The sequence below is a fragment of the Anguilla anguilla genome, chromosome 7 (genome assembly GCF_013347855.1).
Source record: "Anguilla anguilla isolate fAngAng1 chromosome 7, fAngAng1.pri, whole genome shotgun sequence".
Taxonomy (NCBI): Eukaryota; Metazoa; Chordata; class Actinopteri; order Anguilliformes; family Anguillidae; genus Anguilla; species Anguilla anguilla.
In genome coordinates this window covers 9,387,588-9,413,053 of record NC_049207.1, presented here as the reverse complement: position 1 = coordinate 9,413,053, position 25,466 = coordinate 9,387,588, and the positions used below count along the sequence as shown (strand labels likewise).

The window sequence follows — 25,466 nt, the reverse complement described above, 5'->3', positions numbered from 1 at the left end:
GAGGGAGAGAGAGAGAGAGAGAGAGAGAGGGGGAAGGGAGGGAGGGGGGAAGCAGAGAGGGAGAGAGAAGGGGGGGGGAGAGAAGGGATTGAGTATGATGCTACAGCCAAACACATGCTCAACCGCTTTCATTTCCCTCCTGAAACACCTCCCGCACACCCTCCACCTCATCTCCCTCACCAGACTGTGCCCTGTGCCAACCCTAAAACCCCACACTCCATATCGTTCATCCAAACCGTCAGCCTCTGTGCCCAGCCCAAACGGCACTCTGTGCCAGCTTAACCCGGGCACTGTGCCCCTTCACCCACTCCCCGTACGCGTGCTGCCTGTGGGATCATGAAGACGTGAAAATGGACCTGCCGCCGCCGCCTGCTCCTCCCTCTGCGCCTCCTCTCCAGGTGAGCTCACGGCCTCACCAGAGTCACGGTCTGAGTCTAGTCAGTGTCAGAATGAGAGGCGTTTCTGCGCCGCGACGCCAAAACGCAGCACATGCACACAGACCACATCATCACCCACATTTACATCCTACTGGAAGAGGTAGTATGAGGTGTGGCATTTACTTTGTGAACAGGGTACTATAGGGTGTCTGATATTTACCTGTTTTATGTAAAGTGTAGTAAGGTATGTGATATATATATCTGTTTTGTAGAAGGGATAGTATGTTGCATGGTATTTCCCTGTTCTATGAAAGGTACAGTGTGGTGTGTGGCACTCACCTGCTCTGTGAAAGGGGTAGTAGTCCATGGTTATAAAGCTAAAGGAGAGCTGCATGGCTCCTCCTGTGATCCTCTTGTTTATTACTGCAGAGAGGGGAAGAGGGGCAAAAGGGAATTTTTAGTTTGTTAAGTTACCATGACTTTTACTACGGTAAAAAAAAGTCAATATCACTAGCCAGATAAGCGGTCTTTAAATGCCTAATGCTTTATTTCAAAAGGAAATCCTGTGTAGAAGACTAGTCCCTATGTGATGTGCATATTGCAAGAAGGCAGTCTGACCCTGCATGACAGCATCATCACAGAATGAGCGGGCAGCCACATTATGGGACCGGCGCTATGCCAGCGCAAGGAGAGAAGAGCTCCTGCCCCCAGTGTGAGAGGTGCATTGTGGGACACTACCTCGGTCTTTGGCGTGGATGTCATCGCAGATGTGCAGGTCCAGGTGGGCGATCTGCAGGTGGTGCGAGGTCTCGCGCACGTCGTAGGCGGTGAACAGCTTGGCGATGGTGGCGTTCTGATCGGCCGCCACGGACGTCTGCTGCGCGCGAACCTGCTGAGAGGAGGGGGGCGCCACTGCCCCCTGCAGGGAGGAGAAAGGAACATTTGAAAGGTATTCCAATATATGCCTATGTATTTCTACACATACATCCATCCACCCATTATCTAACCCGCTTATTCCTGGTCAGGGTCAGAGGGGGGCTGAAGCCTATCCCAGCATGCATTGGGCAAGAGGCAGGAATAAACCCTGGAGAGGTTGCCAATCTATCGCAGGACACACACACTCATACCTATGGCCAATTTAGGGTCTCCAATTAGCCTAACCTGCATGTCTTTGGACCGTGGGAGTAAACCGGAGTACCCTCACAGGCATGGGGGGAACATGCAAACCCCACACAAAGGCCTCGGTCAGGATTCAAACCTACAACTGCTTTTTGTAATATTTTTGTATTACAACTGCTTTTTGTTCTAACATTAGGGTTGCCACCATGAACCAGAAATGGAGTTCTATATGCAACACACACTGCTGCGCACCAGTATGCAACTCTTCGTTGGTCCAGCAGAGGGCAGACTCTCCCCAGTTATTACAGCAGAGAGCAGGGAGACGAGCTGAAGGGTAATATGGGACACAGGGGCAGTGGTGCAGAAACCTTCTCTGAGCCAAAGCTGGGGACACGTCACCCTGCACAGGCCTGAGTGTGGCTCAAACCAGGGCAGGGAGGACCAACCACAGACCACAGCAATGTGCTCCAGACCTCCGAAGAGTCATCTTTAAATATCATCATCATATCAAAAATAAAGGTCTATAATTATTGGACATATTGTAGAGTGTTCAGTGTGGAATAACTGGTTCAGCATTTGAAGAGCTCATTTAAGTGAATTTCCACTGTTAATAAAGCAGAGGGAGAGAGGAGGGTCCATACGGGCCTGAAACCATGACGTGAGTGGGAGACGCAGTGTAGGTGGGTATGGATTACACAGAGAGAGGGGGCAGTGAGCAAGCTGTTAGTGAGCGTGTCTCACAGGTGTGCAGAGATCACCAGAGGCCTCTGAGCGTGTGTGTGGTGTGTGTGTGTGTGTGTGTGTGTGTGTATGCATGTGTGCGTGTGCGTCAGATACACAGCTCTACAGGGACTCAGCTCAGAAGTCTCAGAAGCGGGGTGTGTGTGTGTGTGTGTGTGCGCGCGCGTGCGTGTGTGTATGTGTGTGTGTGTGTGTGCGTGTGTGCGTGTGTGCGTGTGTGCGTGTGTCACAGACAGCTCTACAGGGTCTCACCTCAGAGGTCTCAGAGGCTGCGTATGTGTGTGCGTGTGTGCGTGTGTGCGTGTGTGCGTGTGTGTATGTGTGTGCGTGCGTGTGTGCGTGTGTGCGTGTGTGTATGTGTGTGCGTGTGTGTGTGCGTGTGTGTGTGCGTGTGTGCGTGCGTGTGTGCGTGTGTGTATGTGTGTGCGTGTGTCACAGACAGCTTCATAGGGACTCACCTCAGAGGTCTCAGAGGCGGTGCTCTTCCTCTGCTGGGCAGACCTCTCCATGGCCTCACTCAGGGACTTGGCGTACTGGACCATGGCCTTAAGCTGGGAGTCCGTCAGAACCCAGAGCAGGTCATCCAGGATCAGAACCAGCTTAGAGGCCACCACGTTACAGTCCTTCATCTGCCAATCAACCAGTCAACCAAGAAATTAACATAATACATGAACAAAGCCAGCTTAGACCAAAAAAATTAACACAAAGACAAGTACAATACAGATGTCAATGCATTTCCAGCAACCTAGAAGACTTGCAAACTATTCAGGATTTAAAGCACTCCTTTCATAGATGAACCAATATCAGAATATGAAACCGAGCTTCTCAAACATCGATCACATGACACCCCGCGTGGTGCGCATGTTTCCGCACGCGCGCGTCCTCACCCGTCTCTTCAGGGTGATGCGGATCCGGGACTGGTTGGTGATGAGGCGGATGGGCGCGCTCAGGACCTCGTGCTCTCCGCTCTGGATGGCGTCGGCCTCGATGCGGATCATCTGCCAGCTGATCTCCTTAAAGGTGAGGATCTGAGGGAGGGGAGGGGCGGCACGGTCCCCAAAGGTAGCATTAATGACGAAGCTTCGGTGCAGGTACTGTTCTCTACTGTCAGGATCTTTGCTGCACCAATCTAACAGCTCCTGATGAGGCTGGACTGATGAGGCTGGACTGCAGATTCTCCTGAAATAATTAGTGTTCTATTAAAGTACAATACGCAGAAAGACAGTCATGTCAGCTGCTCAATCTGACGGAGGTCTATGCAGGGAGAATAGCAGTAACTCTCGGGAGCAGTGGGCAGAAGCATTTTCTTTTTTACTTCTTCACACTTCTGAATCAATAATCCAGTTCACATTTTGGAGCACAATGTCAGTTTCTCATGTCCCCTATTTTCTGGTTCAGTCTGTTCAGCTAGCGTCATTCAGACCCGGTGCTGAAAACAAACAGACCCACCAGCCAAGCTTCTGCATGGAGAATCCTAGCGACTTTCTGAAATTACAATCAGACAGGGGAGGAGCCAAAATGGCTGCCTGTCCTCATTGGCTGCCATCAGAGGTTCCTGCGATCTTCCAAAGCCCAGATGGCAGGCAAGAGCCACGAATAGCACCAGCCTCACGTGGGGCGCACACCTGAGGCCCGTTGGCAATCGACTCAGCTGCGGCTCACTGTTTCATCAGGTGTGCAGCAGTGTCTGGGGTGTCCAGTTTTACCTGAGGAGGGCTGAAGTAAAGGCCTTTCTTCTAACCCAGCACAATCGCGGTAATCGGAAACCGCTACACAACAATGAGTGCTTTTCAGGGGTTTTAGCAGTGTGATGAAAGAAAAGCTTCCCGGATGCCTCTGCTATGAGGAAAGAAATGGACAGCTGCTGTTTTTTAAAAATTTATTATATTAACACTATTATTATTATCTATGGAGTTTCACTGCTTATCAGTTTCCTTATCAGCCACAAAAGAGGAATAAAATAATTGTTGGCCAGCACACAGTACGTTGTGTGTGTGTGTGTGTGTGTGTTTTTAACTCATTTTAACTTCCCTGAGAAGTGGCTCATTTCTGCTTCTGCAGGAAGCAAAATAAAGAGAAGCACAGCAGTGTCACAGTCCAGCACCTGATTCACTGAAGTCAGGCTTCTGGACCACTAGCCACAGAGTCTCTGTGGGAGGGTCCATAGGCACTGTGCACAGAGATGTCACATGACTGTTCTCTAAGACACCAAAATGCTAACACTGCCTGATGCTGGGCAGTCTTGAGGGGCTTGTTGGGTTGGTGTACAGCTTCCTTTAGACTACAGACCGTGTCCTATATTGTTACAGCGAGATACAAGGGTCTGCGTATTTTCCTGGGTATTTTCCCAAGCTCAGATAAGAGAGAGAGGGACAGAGATAGAAAGAGAAAGAGAAAGTGTTAGAGAAAGAATGGGGGGGGGGGGAGAGAGACAGACAGACAGACAGACAGACAGACAGACAGACAGACCGCGCCCCGGGACAGGGCGTGTGCGCTCACCTCCCCGCGCTGGGGGTCCAGGATGCGGGTGAAGCGGAGGTCGCTGGTGGTCCAGCTGGTGTTGACGCTGTACACCTGCAGCTGCGAGAGCTCGAAGGAGGCGTTGAAGGCCTTGGCACTGATGCGGATCACGATGGAGTTGATGGACAGGGAGATGCCCTCCACCACCTTCTCCGCGAAGCCGTACTCGCTGCGGACAGACGGACGCGGAATGAGCGGGGCCGAGGACAGACGGACGAGCACCGAGGGCAGCGAGACGCGCGAGTCGCTCACCTTTGACCCGAGGCCGTCGCTATGGGAGATGGGCCGTTGGGTGGGCGGGGCTCGTCGCAGGTGCTCATCTCCATCACCACCTTGTCGAGCGACTGAAAGAGAGAACGCCGCCGTGCCCGTCACTCAAACTGTAAAGAGGCCTCCAGACCCTGGAGCCCCCCTGTCAATCAACAGCCACACAAAAAAAATCTGAAGAATGTTGCTCACCAAGGAGATGGGGTGTGTCTTCAGCTTGGTCCACGGAATCTGCCAGAGAAACAGAATCTGTTCAGGCACAGAGAAGACCGCATAATTCCTTCAGACCGACCGTATCTGCGTACGTAACCTAAAGCAGGCCAACTACGCAAACTCTCCCAGGACGCAAACCCGTGAAAGCGCACCGCCTTTCGAAGAACGCTAATGGAGGGAGAGGCCACGCGGAAGGCCTCTCCCTCTGCCAGATGTTTCTGAGAGAAGAACGATGTGGGAGGGAGGAGCAGCTGCGTGGTCTCTCTCAGCGTCTCATTCCTGGGACGACCCGAGGTTCACACCCCACACCGATGCACTCTAAAGCAGGCTTGGATCAGAGCAAACGGACTCGGTTAAAGCAGTGAATGGGCGTAAAGGAGAAAGGCCTCACAGAAAGGGTCTGATTCTGAGCACAGAGTCCTTTTCAAACTAAGATGTAAGCTGATCCAACAGAACTCTTGCAAAACCACAGTAAATATCAGTTTCCCAAATGAGCTACGGAACGATTACAAACAGGGACCATAAACAAGCAAAGCAAAGTCATTAGTCAACTGTAGCCTGGGGTCCACAGCGAGAGGACTCTTTTTGTGTTGCCCTACCAGTGGTGGGGTGGATCAGCTATGGTTCCATGGGTTGCCAGTGCGCAAGTATCACCCCCCCCTGTTTACACCAGGCCAGCACATATCATCAGTTGTCATGGGAGAGTGATACACCTCTCCTCCTGTCGGTGCTAGCTCTCACCTGTGGTACTACGTGGCACACAGGGTGTTAAATATTCACTGGCTTGCATTAGGAGTACTGAATAGTACTGAACTTTAGGAGCAGTGTTCCTAGCACAAGAGTGGGTGGCAAAGCAATCCGGTATGACTAAGGATTCCAAACTGGGGGATAAATGGGGAAAAATAATAAATGAATACAGGCGGATATTTGGCATCCCAAATGTGAGAACTGTATTTCAATGAACAGCTAACACTTTATTTGCATTAAAGATAATCAGACCTGCTGAACAGTTATTCTGGCCAGATTCAAGTCTGTGCATGCTTCTCTCTCTCTCCCGCCCTCCATTGTAGGCGCAGTTATCTGGGAAAATGAGTGAGTCACACTGAAATCTAATGGCATTTCGACCAACCTGCTTCCTTCCGACACCTTGGATAATTGTCAAGAATTAGCATTTCCCACAGGGGAGCGCTACACAAACAGACAGCCAGCCAGCGGGAAAAAAACAGCGTTCAGCAGGCAAAGACAAAGATCCTACACTGTACAAAGATATTTAGCACCGTACTGCTTGCCTGCAGAGAACTACACACGGCCACCCAGCGACGGTTACAAATATGACTCTATAAGGATGACTCCGCAACTGCAAGACTTAGTCACAGAGTTGCGCGAATATTGCAAAGCCATGACTCCTCCTCTTATTTTGAAGCAAAGCATCGAATCAATCTATCATGTACGATGACGTATGCCTAGTACAGAAGAACGTGAGAAATGTTTTTCACTTGTAATTACATCTTCCAAGCGGAAAAACATCACTTTGGTTGTTGAGTATACACATGCACACCCACTTGTACATTAATATTAATGAGCACTTCTCAGTCCAGCTATGGAGAACCTGGAGAAGTCTCCGCCCCTTAATGAGCTCACAATCTGTCACGCTGTCCGTCAGACATTAATGAGTGCAGAATTTCTGCTGAAGCTTCTTGTTCACATTAAGCTGTCTATTAATCACATCTTGCGATGAGATTAATTAAGCATTAACGTTGCCAACAAAAAGCACTCTGTCCAGATCTGAAATCATCAGCCAGCCCTACATTAATTTGTAATTTGTTATGGAAACCACCAAATATCTTTAGTTAACTAGGCTATTAAACACAGAGACAACCAAAAGCATTACCTCAGTTTTACTATTAAACACTGAAACCACAACGCCACATCAATTTACCATTAAACAGTGACACCATGACAATGCGTTCAGCTTATTAGCTTAGCATTCAACACTGAAACCATCAAACAGATCAGTATTGATTTAGGATTCAACACTGAGACCACAAAACAGCGCCGTATTGATTTGCTATTAAACGGAGACATTACACTGGGCCTGTATTAATTCACTATTCAAAACAGACACCTGCGAGCAGCCAGTATTGATCAGCCACTGTAAACTGGCCTCTCAGAACAGAGGCGCTGCATTGATTTTTCGCTCATTGGCAGGAAGCACTGCGGTAGGGATGTACTGGTGCCCGCTGCAGGGGCAGGAGAAGGAGGGTGTGGTGGTGAGGAGGGTGACGGGAACAGAGGAGCGTTGGTGCCGCGTCACTCTGAGTCACTGCAGCACGCAGAACATGTTCCTCACTCAACCCAACGCTCAGGCACCATCCGCAGGGTGTTCACTCAACACACAACCCAAAGCTCAGGCATCATCCACAGGGTGTTCACTCAACACTCAACCCAATGCTCAGGCATCATCCACAGGGTGCTCACTCAACACTCAACCCAACGCTCAGTCATCATCCACAGGTTGATCACTCAACACTCTACCAAACGCTCAGGCATCTTCCACAGGGTGTTCACTCAACACTCCAGTGAGTGTATCAGGCCGTTCTCTGTATTTACCCATGCCTGCCTAGGCTGCTCACATACACATGACACACAAACAGGACCATGTCTGTCTGGAGGTTCACTGACAAAGAGGCAAGGAAAGTGTGTGTGTGTGTGTGTGTGTGTGAGACTGTGTCTGTGTGCGAGTTAGCAACGGAAAGTGTGTGCGTAGGTATGCGTCACTGCACAAACCCAAGAATGCAATGATGTAATCCAGCCTAGTGAGGAGACCGCTCTCACAGTCTCTGCTTCCCTGATCCGAGGCTCAGACAAACCGGGGTGGAGTGACTGCACTGTAACACTGCAGCAGGTTAGATTACCACACGCTTCACTGTGTTAACTATCAACCCTTGCCCAGACTCTGCCCTACATTACACCACATTTACCACCTCAGACTCAGACATGACACAGAATTACATGCCTGTGGAACTTCCTGGCTCCTGTACCCAGGGCCCCCTGTACAGCAGGTTCATTACCCTGATACAGTATCGCAGCTGCATACAACTGCAGCAATACAGGAACAACAGGAAGTACAGGAAACACAGATGTGCTTCGACACACTACGTTATCCGTGAGATTTCACTGATACAACATGATTTATGTTCCCAATATTTTATGCCGTGAAATATTAGCTCGGACGTGGTCTGAATGGACTACGCTCACGCAAATTTGAACTAAGCGTCACGCCCCCCCGCAGTACGGTAACCAGCTTCTCTCGCTCCCCCGTCGCAAGGCCGCGGTTTATTACCGCGAGACAAGAGTCCGCCTCGCCAGCCCGCGCTAAGGCCACCACTGCGAAGCCCTGATAAAGCAGTGCCAGCTTTTCTGGACAGAATTACAGCTCTGCGTGCCGGCCCGAGGACCGCACTGCTGACCTCATCTAATGGCGCTGTAATGAGGCCACTGTGTGCTGCGTAGTTTATTGACACACTTTTAAAAAAAGCACTCATTATCATTCCAAGCAGGTAAACTCATACAAATCGGCTAGGCAGCAGAGGTATGGTGACTGGCAAAACAGGTAGGCTTAATAGACAACGAGTCAGTTAATATATACCCATTTAAACCAAAAAGAGAGAGAAAGCTATTTTTTTTATTTGTTAAGGGGGGGGGGGGGGGTACAAATAGTTAACTGCCTCTACTATTACAATGGAAATGTAATTACTTCTGTAAATGAAACAATTTATCATATCTATGGCTAACTACAGATTAGACAGCCGGGACAGCTCTTCAGTTAAATATACAGCTACATGGGTTTTCGCTTATAGTAAGAAACCACGTGCTTTCCCCAATTTTGAGCAAGCTATTCATCTTGCATAAAATCACATTGAGCTCTCAGGTAGCCCTCGAGTTTTCACCTAACATTCACTTGAAATGAAAACGGTTTGGAAGTGTTCATCGGGCACCTGCCCCGCGACAAATAGACACGCAATTCCAACAAAACACTAGAGCCGAAAAAGCAGAATTAAACACGGGCGTGCTCACGAGCCGCGCATATGCTATTGCTCCGTCCACCGGCATTGTCGCAACGGCCGGTCACTTCTACTGCGTGGACCTAGCATGACAACGCCTCCGATTAATACGCCAGCGACAATGTCTTCATCTCCGAAGGAAGTTTCCTCAGCCGGCCCCGCAGCTGCTCAGACTCTCTCAGTGCCACGTTTCAGGGGGCCTCCTCCGTGTGATGCAACGCCCCCGAGGAGCGGAAGCAAGGACTCCAAACCTTAGCTCCAAACCCAGAGAGAGAGAGAGAGAGCCGCCGCCCTCGCGCGCGCTGTAGCAAGAGAGCCTTTTTGTGCGGTAAAAGTAGCCTTGTCCATTACGCTGCGCGTCATTATGTAACACTTTAAAATGAACCGAGGGAAACAGCTGCATCGATTACTCATCCTGCGCTGAGTGGAGCCGCGCAGGGCTAGCTCAGTAAACGCTGCAGCAGTAATATAGACCGCAATGAAGTGCTTACTTACACTAAGGGAATAGGCAGCTATATATACTGCAACTACGTGGACTTTCATTTAAAATATAATATTTCTTTTGCAGCTGTATGGCAAAAATGCCTATCTGCTCCTGTGTTGTGAAGCGTTCCAATATTTTGATCTCATATTTTATTTCAAGATACTTTCAGTACACTCCATTTCCACAAGCACTCAATATAACACCACTTAATTTACAATATTATATTTGTGTAGCTGTCAAAGTATTTAAATAAAACATCACTTTGTGCGTGTGGTCACAAATGCAGTGCCGGTACAGGACAGGGTTTCTTGCAGTGGCCTCTTGGCAAAAACCTGAAAACACCGAGATCTTGCCTGATGATGGTGAGGTGGTGAGGTCAGAGATCCCCAACCTGATTGAGGGTGGGGTGGCGGGGTCAGAGGTCGGCAGGGCCTTACCCGAATGGATGCTTTGTTGCAGCCGACCTTGTTAATGGCCAACCAGGTGGGCAGGTCCAGCATGTTCTGCAGCACCTCCTCATCTAGCTCCAGGTTGGTCAGCTGACCCTCCCCTTTGAGCGTGCTCAGATTGATCTTGTCCGGGGAGAGGTTCTTGGCAAACCTGCGTCAAAGAAAGAGATGGAGATAAGGAACAACTCTGCAAGCAACAGAAATGACTCATTCTAAGACCACTGAGCTCCACTGGAAGCAGGACTGTTAGTAAAGATTGTTACTAAAGATTAGTGACCAATTAGAGCAAATGTAAAATCATTATTATTATTTTATTTATTTATTTATTTTTAAAGACAGTGTTGCAATTAGAACTGAATATAAAACTATGATTTGATGTAGCCTGCAGCCAGTTGTGTGCAACTGTATTAAATGGAGACTTGTCCACATCCATGTATCTTGTAAGATAAGAGGACCTTAGATTACAAAAATATAAAGTGAATCTCCATCTGACCCAACATGGAGGGGGTTCTGGCTGCATTTGCAAACGGAGTTTGGGTCACAACTGCGGCCCCATGTATGAAACCGCAGATATCTTTCTTACATGTGTTATTCTTATACATTTTTCTTCCATAGAAAGTGTACGTGAATCTCGTGTGTAAAGCACAGGTCTGTCTGTAATCTAAACATATGTCAATGAACTTTAAAATTACAGGTACGAGGCAGTTTGAACTTAAAAATAAATGTTTTGGCTCCTCAATGAGGTGACCTCATAATTGAATACAATAGTTTAAAAGAAAACGACATTTAAAAAAACTCCTCAATACATATGAACCAATGAGCAGACAAGAAAGTTAATTTGATTTGTGCCCGAGAGCTATGGGGGTGTCATGTTGTGGCAGAACCAAGAGCTGGCAACAGATCACTGCGGCAACCAAGAGAAGGGAAGAAAAAGTAGTCAAAGGAGTGAACAGAAAGAAAGGGAAAATGATCAAGCCAAAGAGAAGCACACATGACAAATGACAAGGGCAGAGTGTCCCAGGCTCTCTTTTTGGATGACAGAACGGGCAGCATTGCTGGGAAGATGCCAGCAACCGGATCCATCCTCACCAGAGACCGCAATCAGCCCCATCTGAGACAATTTCCAATATGAATTTCCCATTACTGAGGCCAATTTAAAATTCGGGCTTCAACGCACTCACTTGCAGGAGAGTTGAAAAGTTTACTTCTGGCACTTTGAAATTCATGACCATGTTAGGAATGGTTTTCAAGATAACACCATTATTCAGCATATAATATAACTGCCCTTGGGCATGAGAGAATAAATGCACTGCACTGATTAGCTGTGTGCCATTGCACTCCATTGTTCCCCAAAGTAGGTTAGGCCTGTCTCATACACTTTGTAGGTTAGCTGTGTCACTTTGAATAGAGGTCGGTTTGGTACCATTCGGTATTATCGTAACGTGGGGATTGGCAGTGTTGTTATGTTTCCAGAGCTCGGACAGGCACGCAGTGGATTAACGGTATGCTTGTGTGTCCAGAGGTGGGCAGGACACAGGCTCTACCCTCTCAATAGGCCATGTTACTGTAAGCACAGGCAGCCTGCCACAGATCAAAGCTCACAGAGAATAAACGTGGCTGTAAACTGTAGAGGGGAGCTACAGCCCCATGGCCCAGCCATTAGCTGACCTCAAAATTGTTAATTATTCTCTGGCAAATTTGATAATACTGTTAATGTTTACCAGTAATGTCAGTAATATGACCGTTGCTGCGCTATTGTCCATTCTTTTGGTCGGGCAGTCTGGAGACTCTGGGCAGAAACAACATTGTTTTTTGCCAAGTACGTGAATAAATACATAGAAAGCAAGCCATCGATAATGGTGAGAGAGAAGCCTGCAGAGTTCAAAAGGGGTCCAACACAACATTAATGATTACCCAAAAAGAAGAATTAACCTTGAGAGCATTGGGAAAACCATTCCCACACACTGCAAGGATTTATCCAAATTCCACTGATCACTCACGACTCAATTTCCTATAATTCCTTTAATTGCCTGTCTCGTGCTTTAGTTTGTGATCCACACTACCTGGATTGCTGCAGTGAAACAGCAAGCGGACGCAGGACCCGAGCACTCCAAGTTCAATTTCCTCAGCTCCTGGCCGTGCAGCAGTTCATCGATCCGCATCGGAACGGCGTTAACAGCCGTACCGTCGGTTTTAATGAAAATGCGGCAGTTCGGCCGCGAACAGGGAGCGCTCGGGCCGTCTCCCAACACAGGCATCCATTATTAATCCTGACGCCCGTTATACTTGTGTTCCAGCGCCCGCCTACTCGCGCGTGCACTGCGAAGGGGGCGCGTTTTAGACCGAGAAAATTACAACCCGGCCCACTGTGTCCAATCAGAGAAGCCGCATGGCACCCCGGACAACGCAAAAACATCTGTGTGGAAGCGTTCCGCTCTCTCAGTCTGGGGAGGGCAGTCTGGCTTAAAAATGTGAAATATGTAAAGCACGTGGGTGGAAATTTAGCACGCAGGTAACACCTGGGACAGCTACGCACGGCAGCAAATTATGACGCAGCCAAATGGTGAAGACTGGCCTGGAATAGGCATCTCATTTTCCAGTTGGCGACGGACAAGATAGCTCTGACAGGCGCAACAGCAAATTTATTTACAAAGACCTGTTCAACTGTACAGGTCTGTGCAGAAATACAGCTTTCATGACTTCAGGCAGGTATTGGGTTTGCACCCAAGTCATTTCACACCCAAATGAAGGGGGGGAGGGGGAGTAGGGGAGGTTAGCAGGTGTCTATGTTTGTGCTACCTGTTCCTCAAGACGATAAGTCAATTGCGCAGGTTTCGGTGTAGACTGTTATCCCTTGTTCATACCACCGCGTCATAGAAGTTCCTTTATTCATACCAATCATTTCACAAACGTGGGACATGAGTCACGTGAAATAATTCTGCCGCTCACTCACGACAACGGCGGCCGCAATTAACGCCGTAGCGGGCTAAACGGTCGCCAGGCAATTTCCCCCCTCACATAAAAAATGGCGGGACAACGGCTGCGGCACGGTGAACCCCATCAAACGGATTTGGAATTAGACCCAGTCCTGGCCTCAGGACGACAGACTGGCACAGCTTCAGCGTTAACAAATATCACCTCAGAGTCCATTATTATAGATTGTCCTTTATCTTGTCCAGACAGAGCCACCATTTTCTCATGCTCTGGATGAGACGCTCAGGAGAAAAAAAAAGCATCCCCACATTATACACTGAGGACAAGGCACGTGCGCAGCAGTCTTACTGTACACTTTACGAGCACCGCAAGCTGGTGCTGCTCCTGCCCATCCAGTCTGTGTGACTGTAACTGTGCATCCCATTACTCCAAACTGGCCACGCAAAAGTATACCAACACAAATATATAAACAATCAGAAAGTAGCAAAAAAAATTTCCAATCACACTTGTGTATTCAACAAAATCGATTTGTACTGCTACAAAATCTAGGAGAATTATTTTTTAACCTTAGAAACTTCAGATTTCACACAAGAATCAACACCATTGTATCCTTGTGATGTCACTGGTTAACATCCCTAATGGGGCAAGAGCACCCATTCACTCAGTGTTTCAATAATTAACCAGAATCATTACCTCAGTCAACAGAAATGTGCTACATTGGTATTTTGCAGAAATGTGCAAGAACGTATCCTAGCACAAAGTGTGAAGTTGACCAGTCGCCTGTGGAATCATATAAATTAAGCTAAAGTAGCACATGTAGTACAGTAGTATGTGTAAACCTGTGAACCCATGGCTTCGAAAGTCAACCAATAAACGTGAAAAATGTGCTCCAATGTCCTGTTTTCCACCATTATGAAACTGAATCAGCCGCACACATATATTCAACTAAAAGATGTATACAGGAGTTTGTTCATTAAACAGGATCACTCGATAAGATGATGGTCATCCAGTGACCTAAATGTTTTTGTTGCCATACACAACTCACACTGCGTGTGATAAACATTAAAGAAAGTTATGATTTCATTTCCCTTGGTAGCGGTTAAACACAGTTATGTAAACTGCATGAACAAGCCAGAATTTTCCATGATATAGAGCAGCATAACATAGAGCAGATATGTATATGCAGACTTTAATCAGTCTCTCAGAAGCCAACATGGTCTTTCACTTGAGAAAAAAAATACTGATATCTGCACTGGCTCCACCCTCCACAAGATGTTATTATTTTTGACTGCAGAACATGTCTTCTTTGACTGCAACTGCATGCTGCTGCACGACTTTTTCAATGAGAGAGGTAAGGCTGTTGTCCCCATATTACCTATATCAAATATGAAAATATTCCTGTTCTGCAAGGTAGCGAATTAATTCATTTGCTTACTCGGATTAAATAGTCATCAAATATGAATTTCCAGACTCCCTCTGTTCACTCCCTCTGATCCTCAAAACATCTCAAAATGGCCCTGGGGTTTTCACTTAGTTCAACATGTGTGGGAGTCACAAAGGTTTATAACCCGAAAACTGCTTAAAAACTGCACAAACTTATTAAACACACATTAAAATTAAACGCATACATAATTTATAGTAGCTATCCTAGTCAATTAAGCAAATGCTTTAATGCCAACGTACAGGACAAATTATTAACATTAACAAAACATTCAAAATAAAAGCTCAACAGCTACTGGAGTACAAGCTGATGCAAGTAGCAAGTGGAAACCTTCGACCCTTTGGCAAGGGAACTCCCACACAGGATGAAAGTTCATCTAGGTGTGGGAGATTACTGACATTGCAACATTGTGTAAAACACCTGAGGACTTCAGTTCAGCGTGATTCAGATTTAAGAGAAAGGCCTTTCCCTCATGGCTTTGTAGACTGGCCATAGCCAAATAAACTCAATGAAATGTGTTTTTGCACGACGCTGCAGAACGACAATGACATCAGGAGTAACGATGACGTCATAAGCTGCTAGTCTCCACGGTGACTAGGGGCTGCAGGCCTCTTCTCTTCACAGGTTGGACTGAATCTGTTCAGACCTAAATACAAGCTGGCTGAATGGTCGCTCTACTTCGGTTTCCAGTTGTTTCTCGAAGCCACAGATACCTGCGTCCCTTCTGCTTTCTCTTTACACTTTTAACCACTTCCTCCTAAGCATGGCCCCGCTCCTATGAAGCACAGCAGATTCACTAGAACCAGATTCAACTGGAACGCACAGCTGTGTCTATATACAGCAACCAGGGACTAGCCTGTACTCTCCAATGTAACCAGGGTTATTACAGAGTAAAGGGACTGAATTCTACACACAAATTATGCTACCCATTGTGTAAAGACAATCGTCCATTTAAAGTAAATTACCTAGGCTATATGTAGCATTCCGCTCCACAGACAGGGTTTTTAAAGTCAGGCGACACTGCTCAGAGTTGCAGAAAATGAGTGTGGGTCCCCGTGAGGAAGAGGAGGACAGCAGGGCTGGGGCGGAACACTCAGACTGATGACTCGGCTCAGTGTGACACGCACAGTCTGTGCTCCCCCCCCACCTCCCCATCTGCTGTAGGGGAGGTGGGGGGGAGCAGTCAGCCCAGGCCCAGCTCAGGAGCAGGCATGAGGGACTGAGCCGCGATGTGAAGAGATAAATTACTCTGCCGCACATCTGCAAAACATTTAAGTAATTTTCTCTTACCGTTTTGCACAACCCCAGTTCCTCAAATATGGCAGCCTTTGATGCCATCTTCATGTGGTTCTCGGGCGAGGCCAGCATCACATATCCTGCTTCGGCTTTCACAATGAACTGATATTGCAGCTACCAATCTAAAATATTAACTGTACAGATGACAACTCTATTAAATAGCCCATCGATAAAGGACACTGGGTAGAGGCTAACTGCGTCAAACAAGCGTGAATCTGATTACTTTAGAGGCCATGGGGACTGGAGACATATGGGGTGACTGACCTTGCATGGCATTGCCTCGAACAGAGCGTAAAACTGCAGAGAAATCAGCAACGCTGATATAACCTGACAGGCATGCATTTGGGCCAATAATGCCTCTGAAATAAGTCCTGAATTGATGCGACTGAATAATAGTAATAATAAACAAACAAAATGCTTCTACTGGGTGGTACGTGCCAGAGTCTCATAGGTTAAAATCAGTGCAGAATATGCTGTGAAATGCACAGATGTTGGGTAACGGGCAGCATTATGCTTGTAAATAATAGAAAAGGCATCTCTTGTTGGCATACCACTCTTCCCACACATACAAAAAGCACTTCCTCTTTTCACTAAGACTTCCCCCTCTACCAACCCCACCCCCACCACCGCCAGGTCAACACCTCCCTACCCCTAAGAACAATCTCTGTGGGAAACACTGACATACACACCTGAATCACCTGGCATATGTGCTTGCTGTTCCTGGCTGCAACAGACAGACGGAAACAAAGGAAGACAATGGCAGAAAGAAAGAGATACTGAGAAAGAGAGAGAGCCAGTACCCCAGCGAGTTCATTCACTGCTGCAGTATCTCATTGTCCACTGGCTTCTCCACACCTTTATTACGCTCATAAACAAAGTCCACCTGCCTGCCACCTCTTTCCCTATGGTACCCACAATGCACCAGCACACGCCAGATTGGATCTCCACTGCAGACCTACGCAGGGTTCTGTCTAATTGAATGAAACAGATGTCAAATGCAAAGGCGCACGGTAACAGCTGAACAGACTATTTATTCCTCCGTTAAGAGGTAGGCCTGAGACAGCGGGAAAAGCACCCTCAGGCTACGTTTGACTTTGCCACTGGATTTATTTCAGAAGCAGAGAGACAGAGACGTGATTGAGAGAGGCGGGAAACCGGTCATGCCACCAGCGCTGGGGAGGCCGTGAACTTGACCTGAGCGCGGGGAGCGGAGAAAGGGCCTCAGTGTTGTTGGCGTGACCGACCCACAGAGGCAGCAGAGGCGGACTCGGTGTGTAACGTGCACACACACACACACACACACACACACAGGGGCCGGCGACGCAGCCGACAGCCGCTGGGCCGAGCGCCGGAGCGCAGCTACGGTAAACAGAGTGATGTCATACGCGTGAAGGTCAGGGAGGAGACCCTCGCCCGGTCTGTTGCCAGTCATCACTTCCCAGAAACGGCACAGGCGTCACCAACGGCCGTGGAGGCGCTAGCTTTCCGGGCGGCGTTCACGGACAGTTCAGTCCCCAGCTGTGGCAGCACACTTTAATTTGGGGTAAAATATCAACTGCACACACCCATTTGCACATACTCTTTTAATACACACTTATGTAGCAGCTGTGCTCCCCAGGCATAAAGCAAGGAGCATTCTGGGTAATATGTACTGCACTTTGAGCAGTCCTGGAACATGTCCAGCCCAGTTGCATTCCAGTGCAGTCCAGTTCTACACAGCCAAGTGCCAGTAATGATGTCACAAGCCTGGGGCCAGTGAAATATTTATACACATCATCAGACAAGCAGGGCCCATGACTCTCTCAGGTGACAGGAAACTCGAGCCACCTGCCGGTCTCTACCGGGCAGGTTAACTCACCTGGGGCACAGTGGCTCTCCTCCAATCATTGGGAGCTTTGAACAGACCCCAGACTTCTCTCATCCAATCAAAGTGCATTCTGAACAGTCAACACAGTCTCCCCTCCAATCACACTGCATTAGTTGCATTCGCTCTGTGCTCAAACCAATCAGCCGTGGCTCACAGGGGCCATTCAGAACCAAGAGACCATGACCATACAGAACTAGGCAGACAGTAAGACAATAGGCCTGTATCCAGGACCAGAGGACCACTGTGTGTCAAGAGAAGACACTCAGAGACATTCCCGAGTGCCCTACCTCTACATAGACTCAGAGACACTTGTACCCTCCTGAATGTCGTACCTCTCCAGAGACTATTTTGGGAGTTTCTACGGGAATGCATGAGTTTCAGTCACAATAATTGGATGAATTTTGTTCAGTGGACTTGTAATGCAACTGGAGAAGAGAGCTTCCTTTGTTGACTGCCAAGAGTGTTTCTACCTATTGAACAAGTCAGCTTAATGAAAACCATTTTGAAAACACTATGGAAGAAACATAACTGACTCAGACTTGATAAAGCACAATCTTGCCCATTTTTTTCCATTCACTTTCAAAGTAGAAAAAGCAGAGGGAAATGTGTAGCATTACAATACCTGCAACCAACATACCAGTCAGCTCATAAACACATACACAGGCACACACACGTCTTGTGGAGCAATGCATGCCCATAACCCTGATAAGCCCTATTCCCAAAAGGTAAAAAAAGTAGCAGTCAACACACAGCTGCTAGCCTTCAGAGTTTGACCATTCCAAAGAGTCCACACCTCTTTGCAATATTGACATCCCTACAGACAGGTGGAAAGTTTAAGAACGCTCCCATAAATCCTAATTGCAGCAGGACCAATAAAAGTACAAGCCCTCAGAGAGGCCAGCAAAATGTCACCCATGGAGGGAGGAGGAAGAAGGAACAGTATCCGATTCACAGGGTCAGCCTAGTACAGCCTAGAATACCAACCAAACTTGTTACAGCAGGAAGCATGCTTAGAACCGCTAGCTTGGAGGGAATTTCACAACTTAAATCTTACACATGTCCCTATTACAGCCAGAGGTTTAAAGAAGCAATTATACCTTGCGCCACAGTACAAAAACAGTGCCCCACCAAGAATACTAAACCTCAGCCTTCTTGAAACAATCCCAGCTCCCTTCACAGTAAACTGAACATGTGATCATTTGAGCATATAAACCCAACAGATCCGGGAAAAGAAAGTCCACAGAATCACAGTTCCTTGTCCACAGTACTCAGCAATCGCTTCTCCCCGTTCTGGTTAACAGGGGAAAAGCACACCAAAACTCACTGCCCTCAACAGACCACAAAGCCATTTTAGCCATAAAGAGGAACACAAACTTGGCAAGGATTCTGGTACTAAAAATGCAAAAAGGAAGCTCATTTAGGGCATTGGCCTCAGCAGTTGTCCAGGCCCGTAGCCCTCAACTCCACAGGTATTTCTGTCGGTCAGCTGCATCAGCCTAAAATGACTCAAACCCCCCGGGCAGTACAGTGCAGCTCGAAGCAAAGAAAACGTAAAGCATTCAAGAAATACTTCAAAGCTTGGGCTTACACACAGATGCTAAAATTAGAAGTAGAAGGACAGGCCAGTATTTCTTATAAAACCGTCATTCAACAAACCTTTTTTTAGTGAAAACGATTTTTGTAGATTAATGGACGGATCTTCCGGACAGCGTAACGAACGTGGGATGTGGGTACAGCACTGCAGCGTCAGGACACACTGTTCTTGTTATTTTTTCCCATTACTCTGAGTGAGGCAGGCAGAAATTGGTGGCACTTTTTATGATTTTTATGTGAACAGGGCTCAGTGAGCGTCCTTGATGTGGGCGAGCTCACGGTGGGCAGTAAAACGCTCAGCTCATCGCCACCAACCACGATCGATGACTGCGAGTGAGAAAATCCTGCAACAGAGAAAATGCAGGCTAACTGCTCCATCTGGTAGCAAAATTACTCGTTTGGGAGGCCCTTCACAAAATGAAATCACTTCGTTTAAACAGCTATTCACAGGCACCTGCCCTTGGTTACAAATGAGAGATTATGCAGAATTGATAGTTCATAGATTGTTCAAGTGTAAAATCAAATCATAAAATGTAAAACTAGTAACAGGGATGTGGGTTGAGGCAACATGTTCCTCTTGAAAGATGCTAGAATTCAACTTTGTCCCGGCAATCAGCAAATCCTAAGTGACGTAATCAATCTACACACACAGTCCCAACAGGCACTCTAGTGAGACTGTACAAGGAGGACAAAATGGACACACAAAAACAGAAGATCTTTTAATTAAGGCTACCCTCTCCGTTTTTAAACAGCAGATGGATACAGATGTAATTACCATTAATTACATGCACCCAATCATTGGACCTTGTAGTTGTTTGTTTAGCAAGAATTAGCCATTTTCCTCAATCAGTTCTTTCTCTGAACTCCTCTTCCTTATCATCATACAAATGTTTGTCTTTTCCCACAAAGTAAATACACTGTCCATTAAGCGTAGTGAATTCATAACTACAAGCTGCTGGATGCTCAGCTTTACTTTCCACTGTTAACATTGGATGGTCTCCCCTACCCAGTATACACATCACCGATATCCCACAGGCCCCTAGTGCATACAGCTGGCTCAAACCAGAACTCTACAGTGCTCCCAGTTCAGGACCATCTTCTTTTGAAAACTGATGTGCGCTAACTGGAAAAAAAATTATTTTGAAGAACATCCACTAACTGAGATGCATTAGCATGCTTATGTTAAGAACACATGTGCTCCTAGAAAAAATGCTAGCAGTGTCTTGCAAATGTTCCCATTTCTTCATTCTTGCAATGCCATGTGACACCAGTCCCAATTACCAATCTGGTCGTCTCAGTGGGTTCACTTCTGCCTTTCAGTGATGCACTAGTCCGTCCTGGAGAAATATCAGTCTGCTCCCAGCTAGTCATGGGCCATTGGGTTGTTGTGGAGAAGAAATTGGACATTTGCAGGCTGAAGCTGAGGTTGGCGTTTCAGGCCAAACGGGAGAAATGTAAAACACTGTAGCGTGGCAGGTTCCCAAACTCAGTCCTGGAGACCCCCAGTGTATGCTGTGTTTCCAGCCCAACTGTTTCTGCAACCTCTGAATCGCAGGCAAGCTGGTAATTGTTCTTTGTTAGACTTTTACTGCCAACTGGCCACATTATGTCAGAATATCCTGTGTGCAGTATGATGAATGAGTCTTCCGCATTCACATTCCAGTAAATTTAGTCAGTCAAATCTATTAATGCTTTTGTTCACTCTAATGTGCCGAATGAGATGCAATTCCGGTTGGAAATAACATTTTTAATTGAATAAATTATATACTGGCAGGTGAAATCAGTTGGAGCCAAACTGTTGAAAGAGTGGATGCCTGGTCATTAAATCAAGACCATTTGTGCAAGATAAAGAAAATTACAACAAGACAAACTGTACTATGCTAAATAAGGTTTGAGAAAAAACTAGGGTCTGTTTTCAAAAACTCACAACCTCTGATAAAGAGAACGCACACTTCTGTAGTGCATTCTCTTTATCAGAACAAACTCAAAATTACAGTGTTTGAGTAGCTTCCTGTACAATCGGGCCTCGGTCCAAAGAGCTGCCCATATCTGAAGTCCTCCAAAATGGGGAGAGACACAGTATTATACAATCAATACAACACTTCGGAATGAGGTTGTTCCCACGGAGATGTAACACCAACACGTGCCACCGAAACGCCTGTCACGCTTGATCACAGAAACCGGTGCAATCAAAGGCAAGCAATGAACATTTTTATTGGCTGGACCGCAACAGCGGGGCCAGCCCTACAAACGCGAATGTCTGTGACTGACTGACTGAGTGATAAAGTTACACCGCGCATGTCTGTGACGTGGGCCGGTTCAGTCCAGCCATATACTATACTTTTAACCTGGTCTTGTCTTTTTTTATGCATTCTTCCAAAAGAGAGAGTAGAAGAAGCAGTCGGTCTTCATGTTCACTACATTCCCAAGTGCAAGCCTTCTTAACAACATGCCCCATTGACATTGTGCTTGCTACAGTCCAAACTGAGTCTTTTACACATGGCAAAGTTGCACCGTAGCGCTTCTGTTCTAAGCTTTAACACGGTTACACTATAATGGTCTCAATGCTTGCCCTGAAAGAAACAATGCAACCTCAGTAATGCTGGCAGGTCAGGGGGCATGATCTAGGCCTATTAGTGGCCTGATCCGCACAGGCATTGTCTACAACCGTAGGGCTGTAATGTGTGTTAAACATAACTGGGTGTCTTCGAAGGACGTAATAAAAAGGTTAACGGATGACATTAGGCCGAAGATAAATAGTGCTCCTCTCGATTATTCTTTAGCTGGACAGATTACCAATTTGCTAGGTCTAATCATTTTCGTAAAAATTATGGTTTACTGGTTTGGGGAGAGAAAAAAAAATCTCATTGTGATTCACGCTTCTGCATGAACATCAGTTTCAACCTTTTCTTCATACTTCAGCTTAACAGAAACATTGGCAGGACTGACTGTGTCTACCAAAGGAAAGAGAAGTCACTGCTGATTCAGACACAAGATATACAGATGAGATATGCGGAAAAAATGAACGCGAAACAGGAAATGAAACAGCCATTTGTTGGGCACAATAAAACAAACGATTTTAAGGCATTTTTGCTACACGGCCATGGATGCATTTGTTAAATTACAGTGCAAGACAAACTTGGACCCCCCCCAGACCACCCACCTGCCCCAGACAGTCGACAGTTTGTGTGTGTGCCCACTCAATCAGCTGGCGGGTTGAAAATCTTAAGCTTAAGGCCTTCGTGCACAGGAAACGGGGTTTGGAATGGACTCAACATCCTGATCGGCTGATGGGTCAACGTCACACTGAACACACAGAGAACCAGGGCCAAAGCACCCTGGACCTTAGCACCTCGCTGTAGAAGAGCGACCAAAACAGCCTGAACTCTAGAATTTGCACTTTTGTCCAGTGGCACAAACACCACTGGACTTCACCTGTAAGCACAAGATTACTGAACACTGAATGCTGGCTCAGTGTGCAGAAGAGTCACCTTCTAGGACACACTACTGGCCACACAGTGTGTGCTGTCGGTTTTTCCACCAGTTCTGATTACCAGCACTGCATCTATTACCAGATTTACAACAGCTAATGAGGGCTGCCAAAGGGTGCATTTTCCTTTTTAAAATTAAACCCAACCAGTTGAACTTCATGTGCATTGCACCATCGTAAGTCAAGAGGTTATCTATAACACCCATGCCTTCTATAGGTGCGAGTCAGATCTAAAAGCTGGCAACCGTTCGTAATCCAACCAAACAAAAACATCCTTGTATTTCACAATTAAATTAATGCGATTTATCTTCATCAGCATAACAGATTCAGTCATCAATTCAAACCTGTTTTCAGCCTTTAAACTTGACCGTACGATCAAGGCCATCTTTGCTGTTTTCAGCCAAACTGGCCTGACTTATTGTCATGATATCGTAATGACTTTTGATTTATAGGATTTGAAAAGCCAAAGGTTATTTGAACTTTTATAAAACTAAAATCACGTAAACTTCATTTTGAAAAAACATCATTTAGGTCAATTTAGCAAGAAGGCAGTCCGACGTATCTGAGAAGAAATAACGTTACTTGACGTCTCGATCGTTTCTCTGGTTTGTTTCTAATTAAATAAATAATCGGTGTTGGCGCATTGAGTTTTATTTGGACCTCGTAACGTCACGGGTTTTCCTTCTTTGGAAACACAATACGTCACTAGGGTTTGGGATTTTTTTTTCCAGGCAGTAGCATGCCTTAACGTACGGGTCCACGACCAAGCAATTTAAGCAAATAACTGAGGCGGCCACTGCCACAGTATCTGCCATTCGTCCCGTAAATATAATTGTGTAGTAGTATCTTGCAAAAAATAAAAGTATAATGTCATTAAGCATTTTCTACCAATTAGCAACATATAGATAGGGACTCCCACGCTGAATTCAATAAGGAATACGCTTTCAAAATGAAAGGGAAAATGGAACAGTTCCTTCGAAAAAATGTCCAAGAAACCGTAGCTACAGAGATCCAATGAATGTTGTGGAAACCAAGGACGGAGTCAATTTCGCAACCGACCTAACAACTTCACCCAGTCTTAACACTGCATCTGTGCACCGTTAACGCTACATGGCAGATATTAGTAGCCATACACTGTCCTTAAACTATCGTGACATGAATGGCACACCAATTCAATTCACATAGCCTACAGCAAGCAAGCCCGACGACGGCTTGCTGCCTCAGATCTTCTGTGCGTAGCACACCTACTACTAGCTTTGGGGACCATACTGCATTAAAACGACACTGTTCTTTTTGAGTCTTCTTACAGCAGCCAACATTACCTTGCTAGTCCTCCACAGTGTAAGTCACCTCTAGCTAAGACAAGTAACAGCATTGCTATCCCATCTGCTTATCTTTGAGTAGCTACGTGACGTAGCGAGTTAAAACAATCGGGGACTTTCTAATCGGTATATTATTGCGTCGTTTAGCCATCTGACCCGAAACCCACTCATCTCTCTTCGGTGTAAATACGAACTGTAGCTAACCTTTTAGCTAGCAAGTCAGCTAACTTCGCTAACTTGATACAATAATTCCCTGTTTGAATTAGCAAACTGGCCATCTACCACCTTCCCACATTAGGGAAGAATACTAGGAGCAATCAGCTAGCGAGATGTCTAGTTAAGACAGCAAGCATCATTTGATAGCGAAGGGTAAACCGGTCTTTCTCAATGTTGCAACGCTGAAGATAACGAAACGAAATGGATTGTCGTTGTGGTGAAATACACTAGCAAGCCGGCTATCAAACGTTAACTTTCATTGAATTCATGGTTGGTTAGTTACAACTGTTGGTGACAAATAGCCTTTGGTTTACTCGCCGTACACTCAGTTGTTAACATGATAATATTTAATCAAACGATCAACAGCCACCGACCTGGATAGATGTTTGAGGATCTGTTTCTTGATCAGTCCAGCCATGACTGAATGAATTATTTATTCCTAAATGCTGTTCAAATTCTCGTGGCCATGGGCAGCTTCATTCTAGAGGTCCTTGGTTCCTGGTTTCCAGCAGAAAAACAAAAAACCGCTCCAAACCTCCTAAACACTGCACAACGGTTAACGGCAGACTACCAGCCATATCTAACCTACTTTCTGACTGGAGTCCATCTTTTCTGCAACATCACCTGGAGACGGGCCTGGTTGTGCTCACAACGCGTCGTAGAGGCGGGGCCAAGGGGGCCGACTGCTTCTAAAACGAGGCTTGGGGCGGTGCATTTACGAGCTAGTAATCCATACAGATCGTCTATTATAACAAGATATGTGACCTCATGGTTAACATTTGAAATTCCCATGTCTGACCCGTTACAACACAACAGCCATATCAGGAAATGAAAAATTCTGGCCAGAAATTATATTTCCACCTAGTCTAGGCCAAAAAATTCTAACACAGCCCGGAACTAGCTCAGAACTCTGAATTTTATCTCTCTGTCATTAGCTGCTGCATAGATCTGGAAGTGTGTTTACCATTCATTGTATACTGTATATACTAGACACAAATTTTCACAACCATTTTTGGTGTAACACTGTCCCCTTGAGGAATTTAATACAGCACAGAGTATCATTATAGTGCCCT

General features: G+C 46.5%; 1 protein-coding gene across 4 annotated transcripts in view; it reads right to left on the bottom strand.

The window, feature by feature from the left end:
* Window positions 1-25,070, bottom strand: part of uhrf1bp1l (UHRF1 binding protein 1-like) — a 36,730-nt gene extending 11,660 nt beyond the window's left edge. For 2 of the 4 annotated variants that reach the window (XM_035427055.1, XM_035427057.1), the window contains exons 1-9: window positions 24,768-25,069; window positions 10,223-10,385; window positions 5,217-5,255; window positions 5,010-5,101; window positions 4,737-4,926; window positions 3,125-3,265; window positions 2,696-2,866; window positions 1,116-1,296; window positions 717-800 (exon numbers count right to left, since the gene is read on the bottom strand). In XM_035427055.1, the coding sequence (XP_035282946.1) occupies window positions 717-800; window positions 1,116-1,296; window positions 2,696-2,866; window positions 3,125-3,265; window positions 4,737-4,926; window positions 5,010-5,101; window positions 5,217-5,255; window positions 10,223-10,385; window positions 24,768-24,811 (1,105 nt within the window). In that variant the 5' untranslated portion in view covers window positions 24,812-25,069. Of the gene's footprint in view, window positions 1-356; window positions 435-716; window positions 801-1,115; window positions 1,297-2,695; window positions 2,867-3,124; window positions 3,266-4,736; window positions 4,927-5,009; window positions 5,102-5,216; window positions 5,256-10,222; window positions 10,386-24,767 lie in introns of all 4 variants that reach the window. The other 2 variants (XM_035427054.1, XM_035427056.1) reach the window with 2 other exon arrangements.
* Window positions 25,071-25,466: the final 396 nt, after the last annotated feature.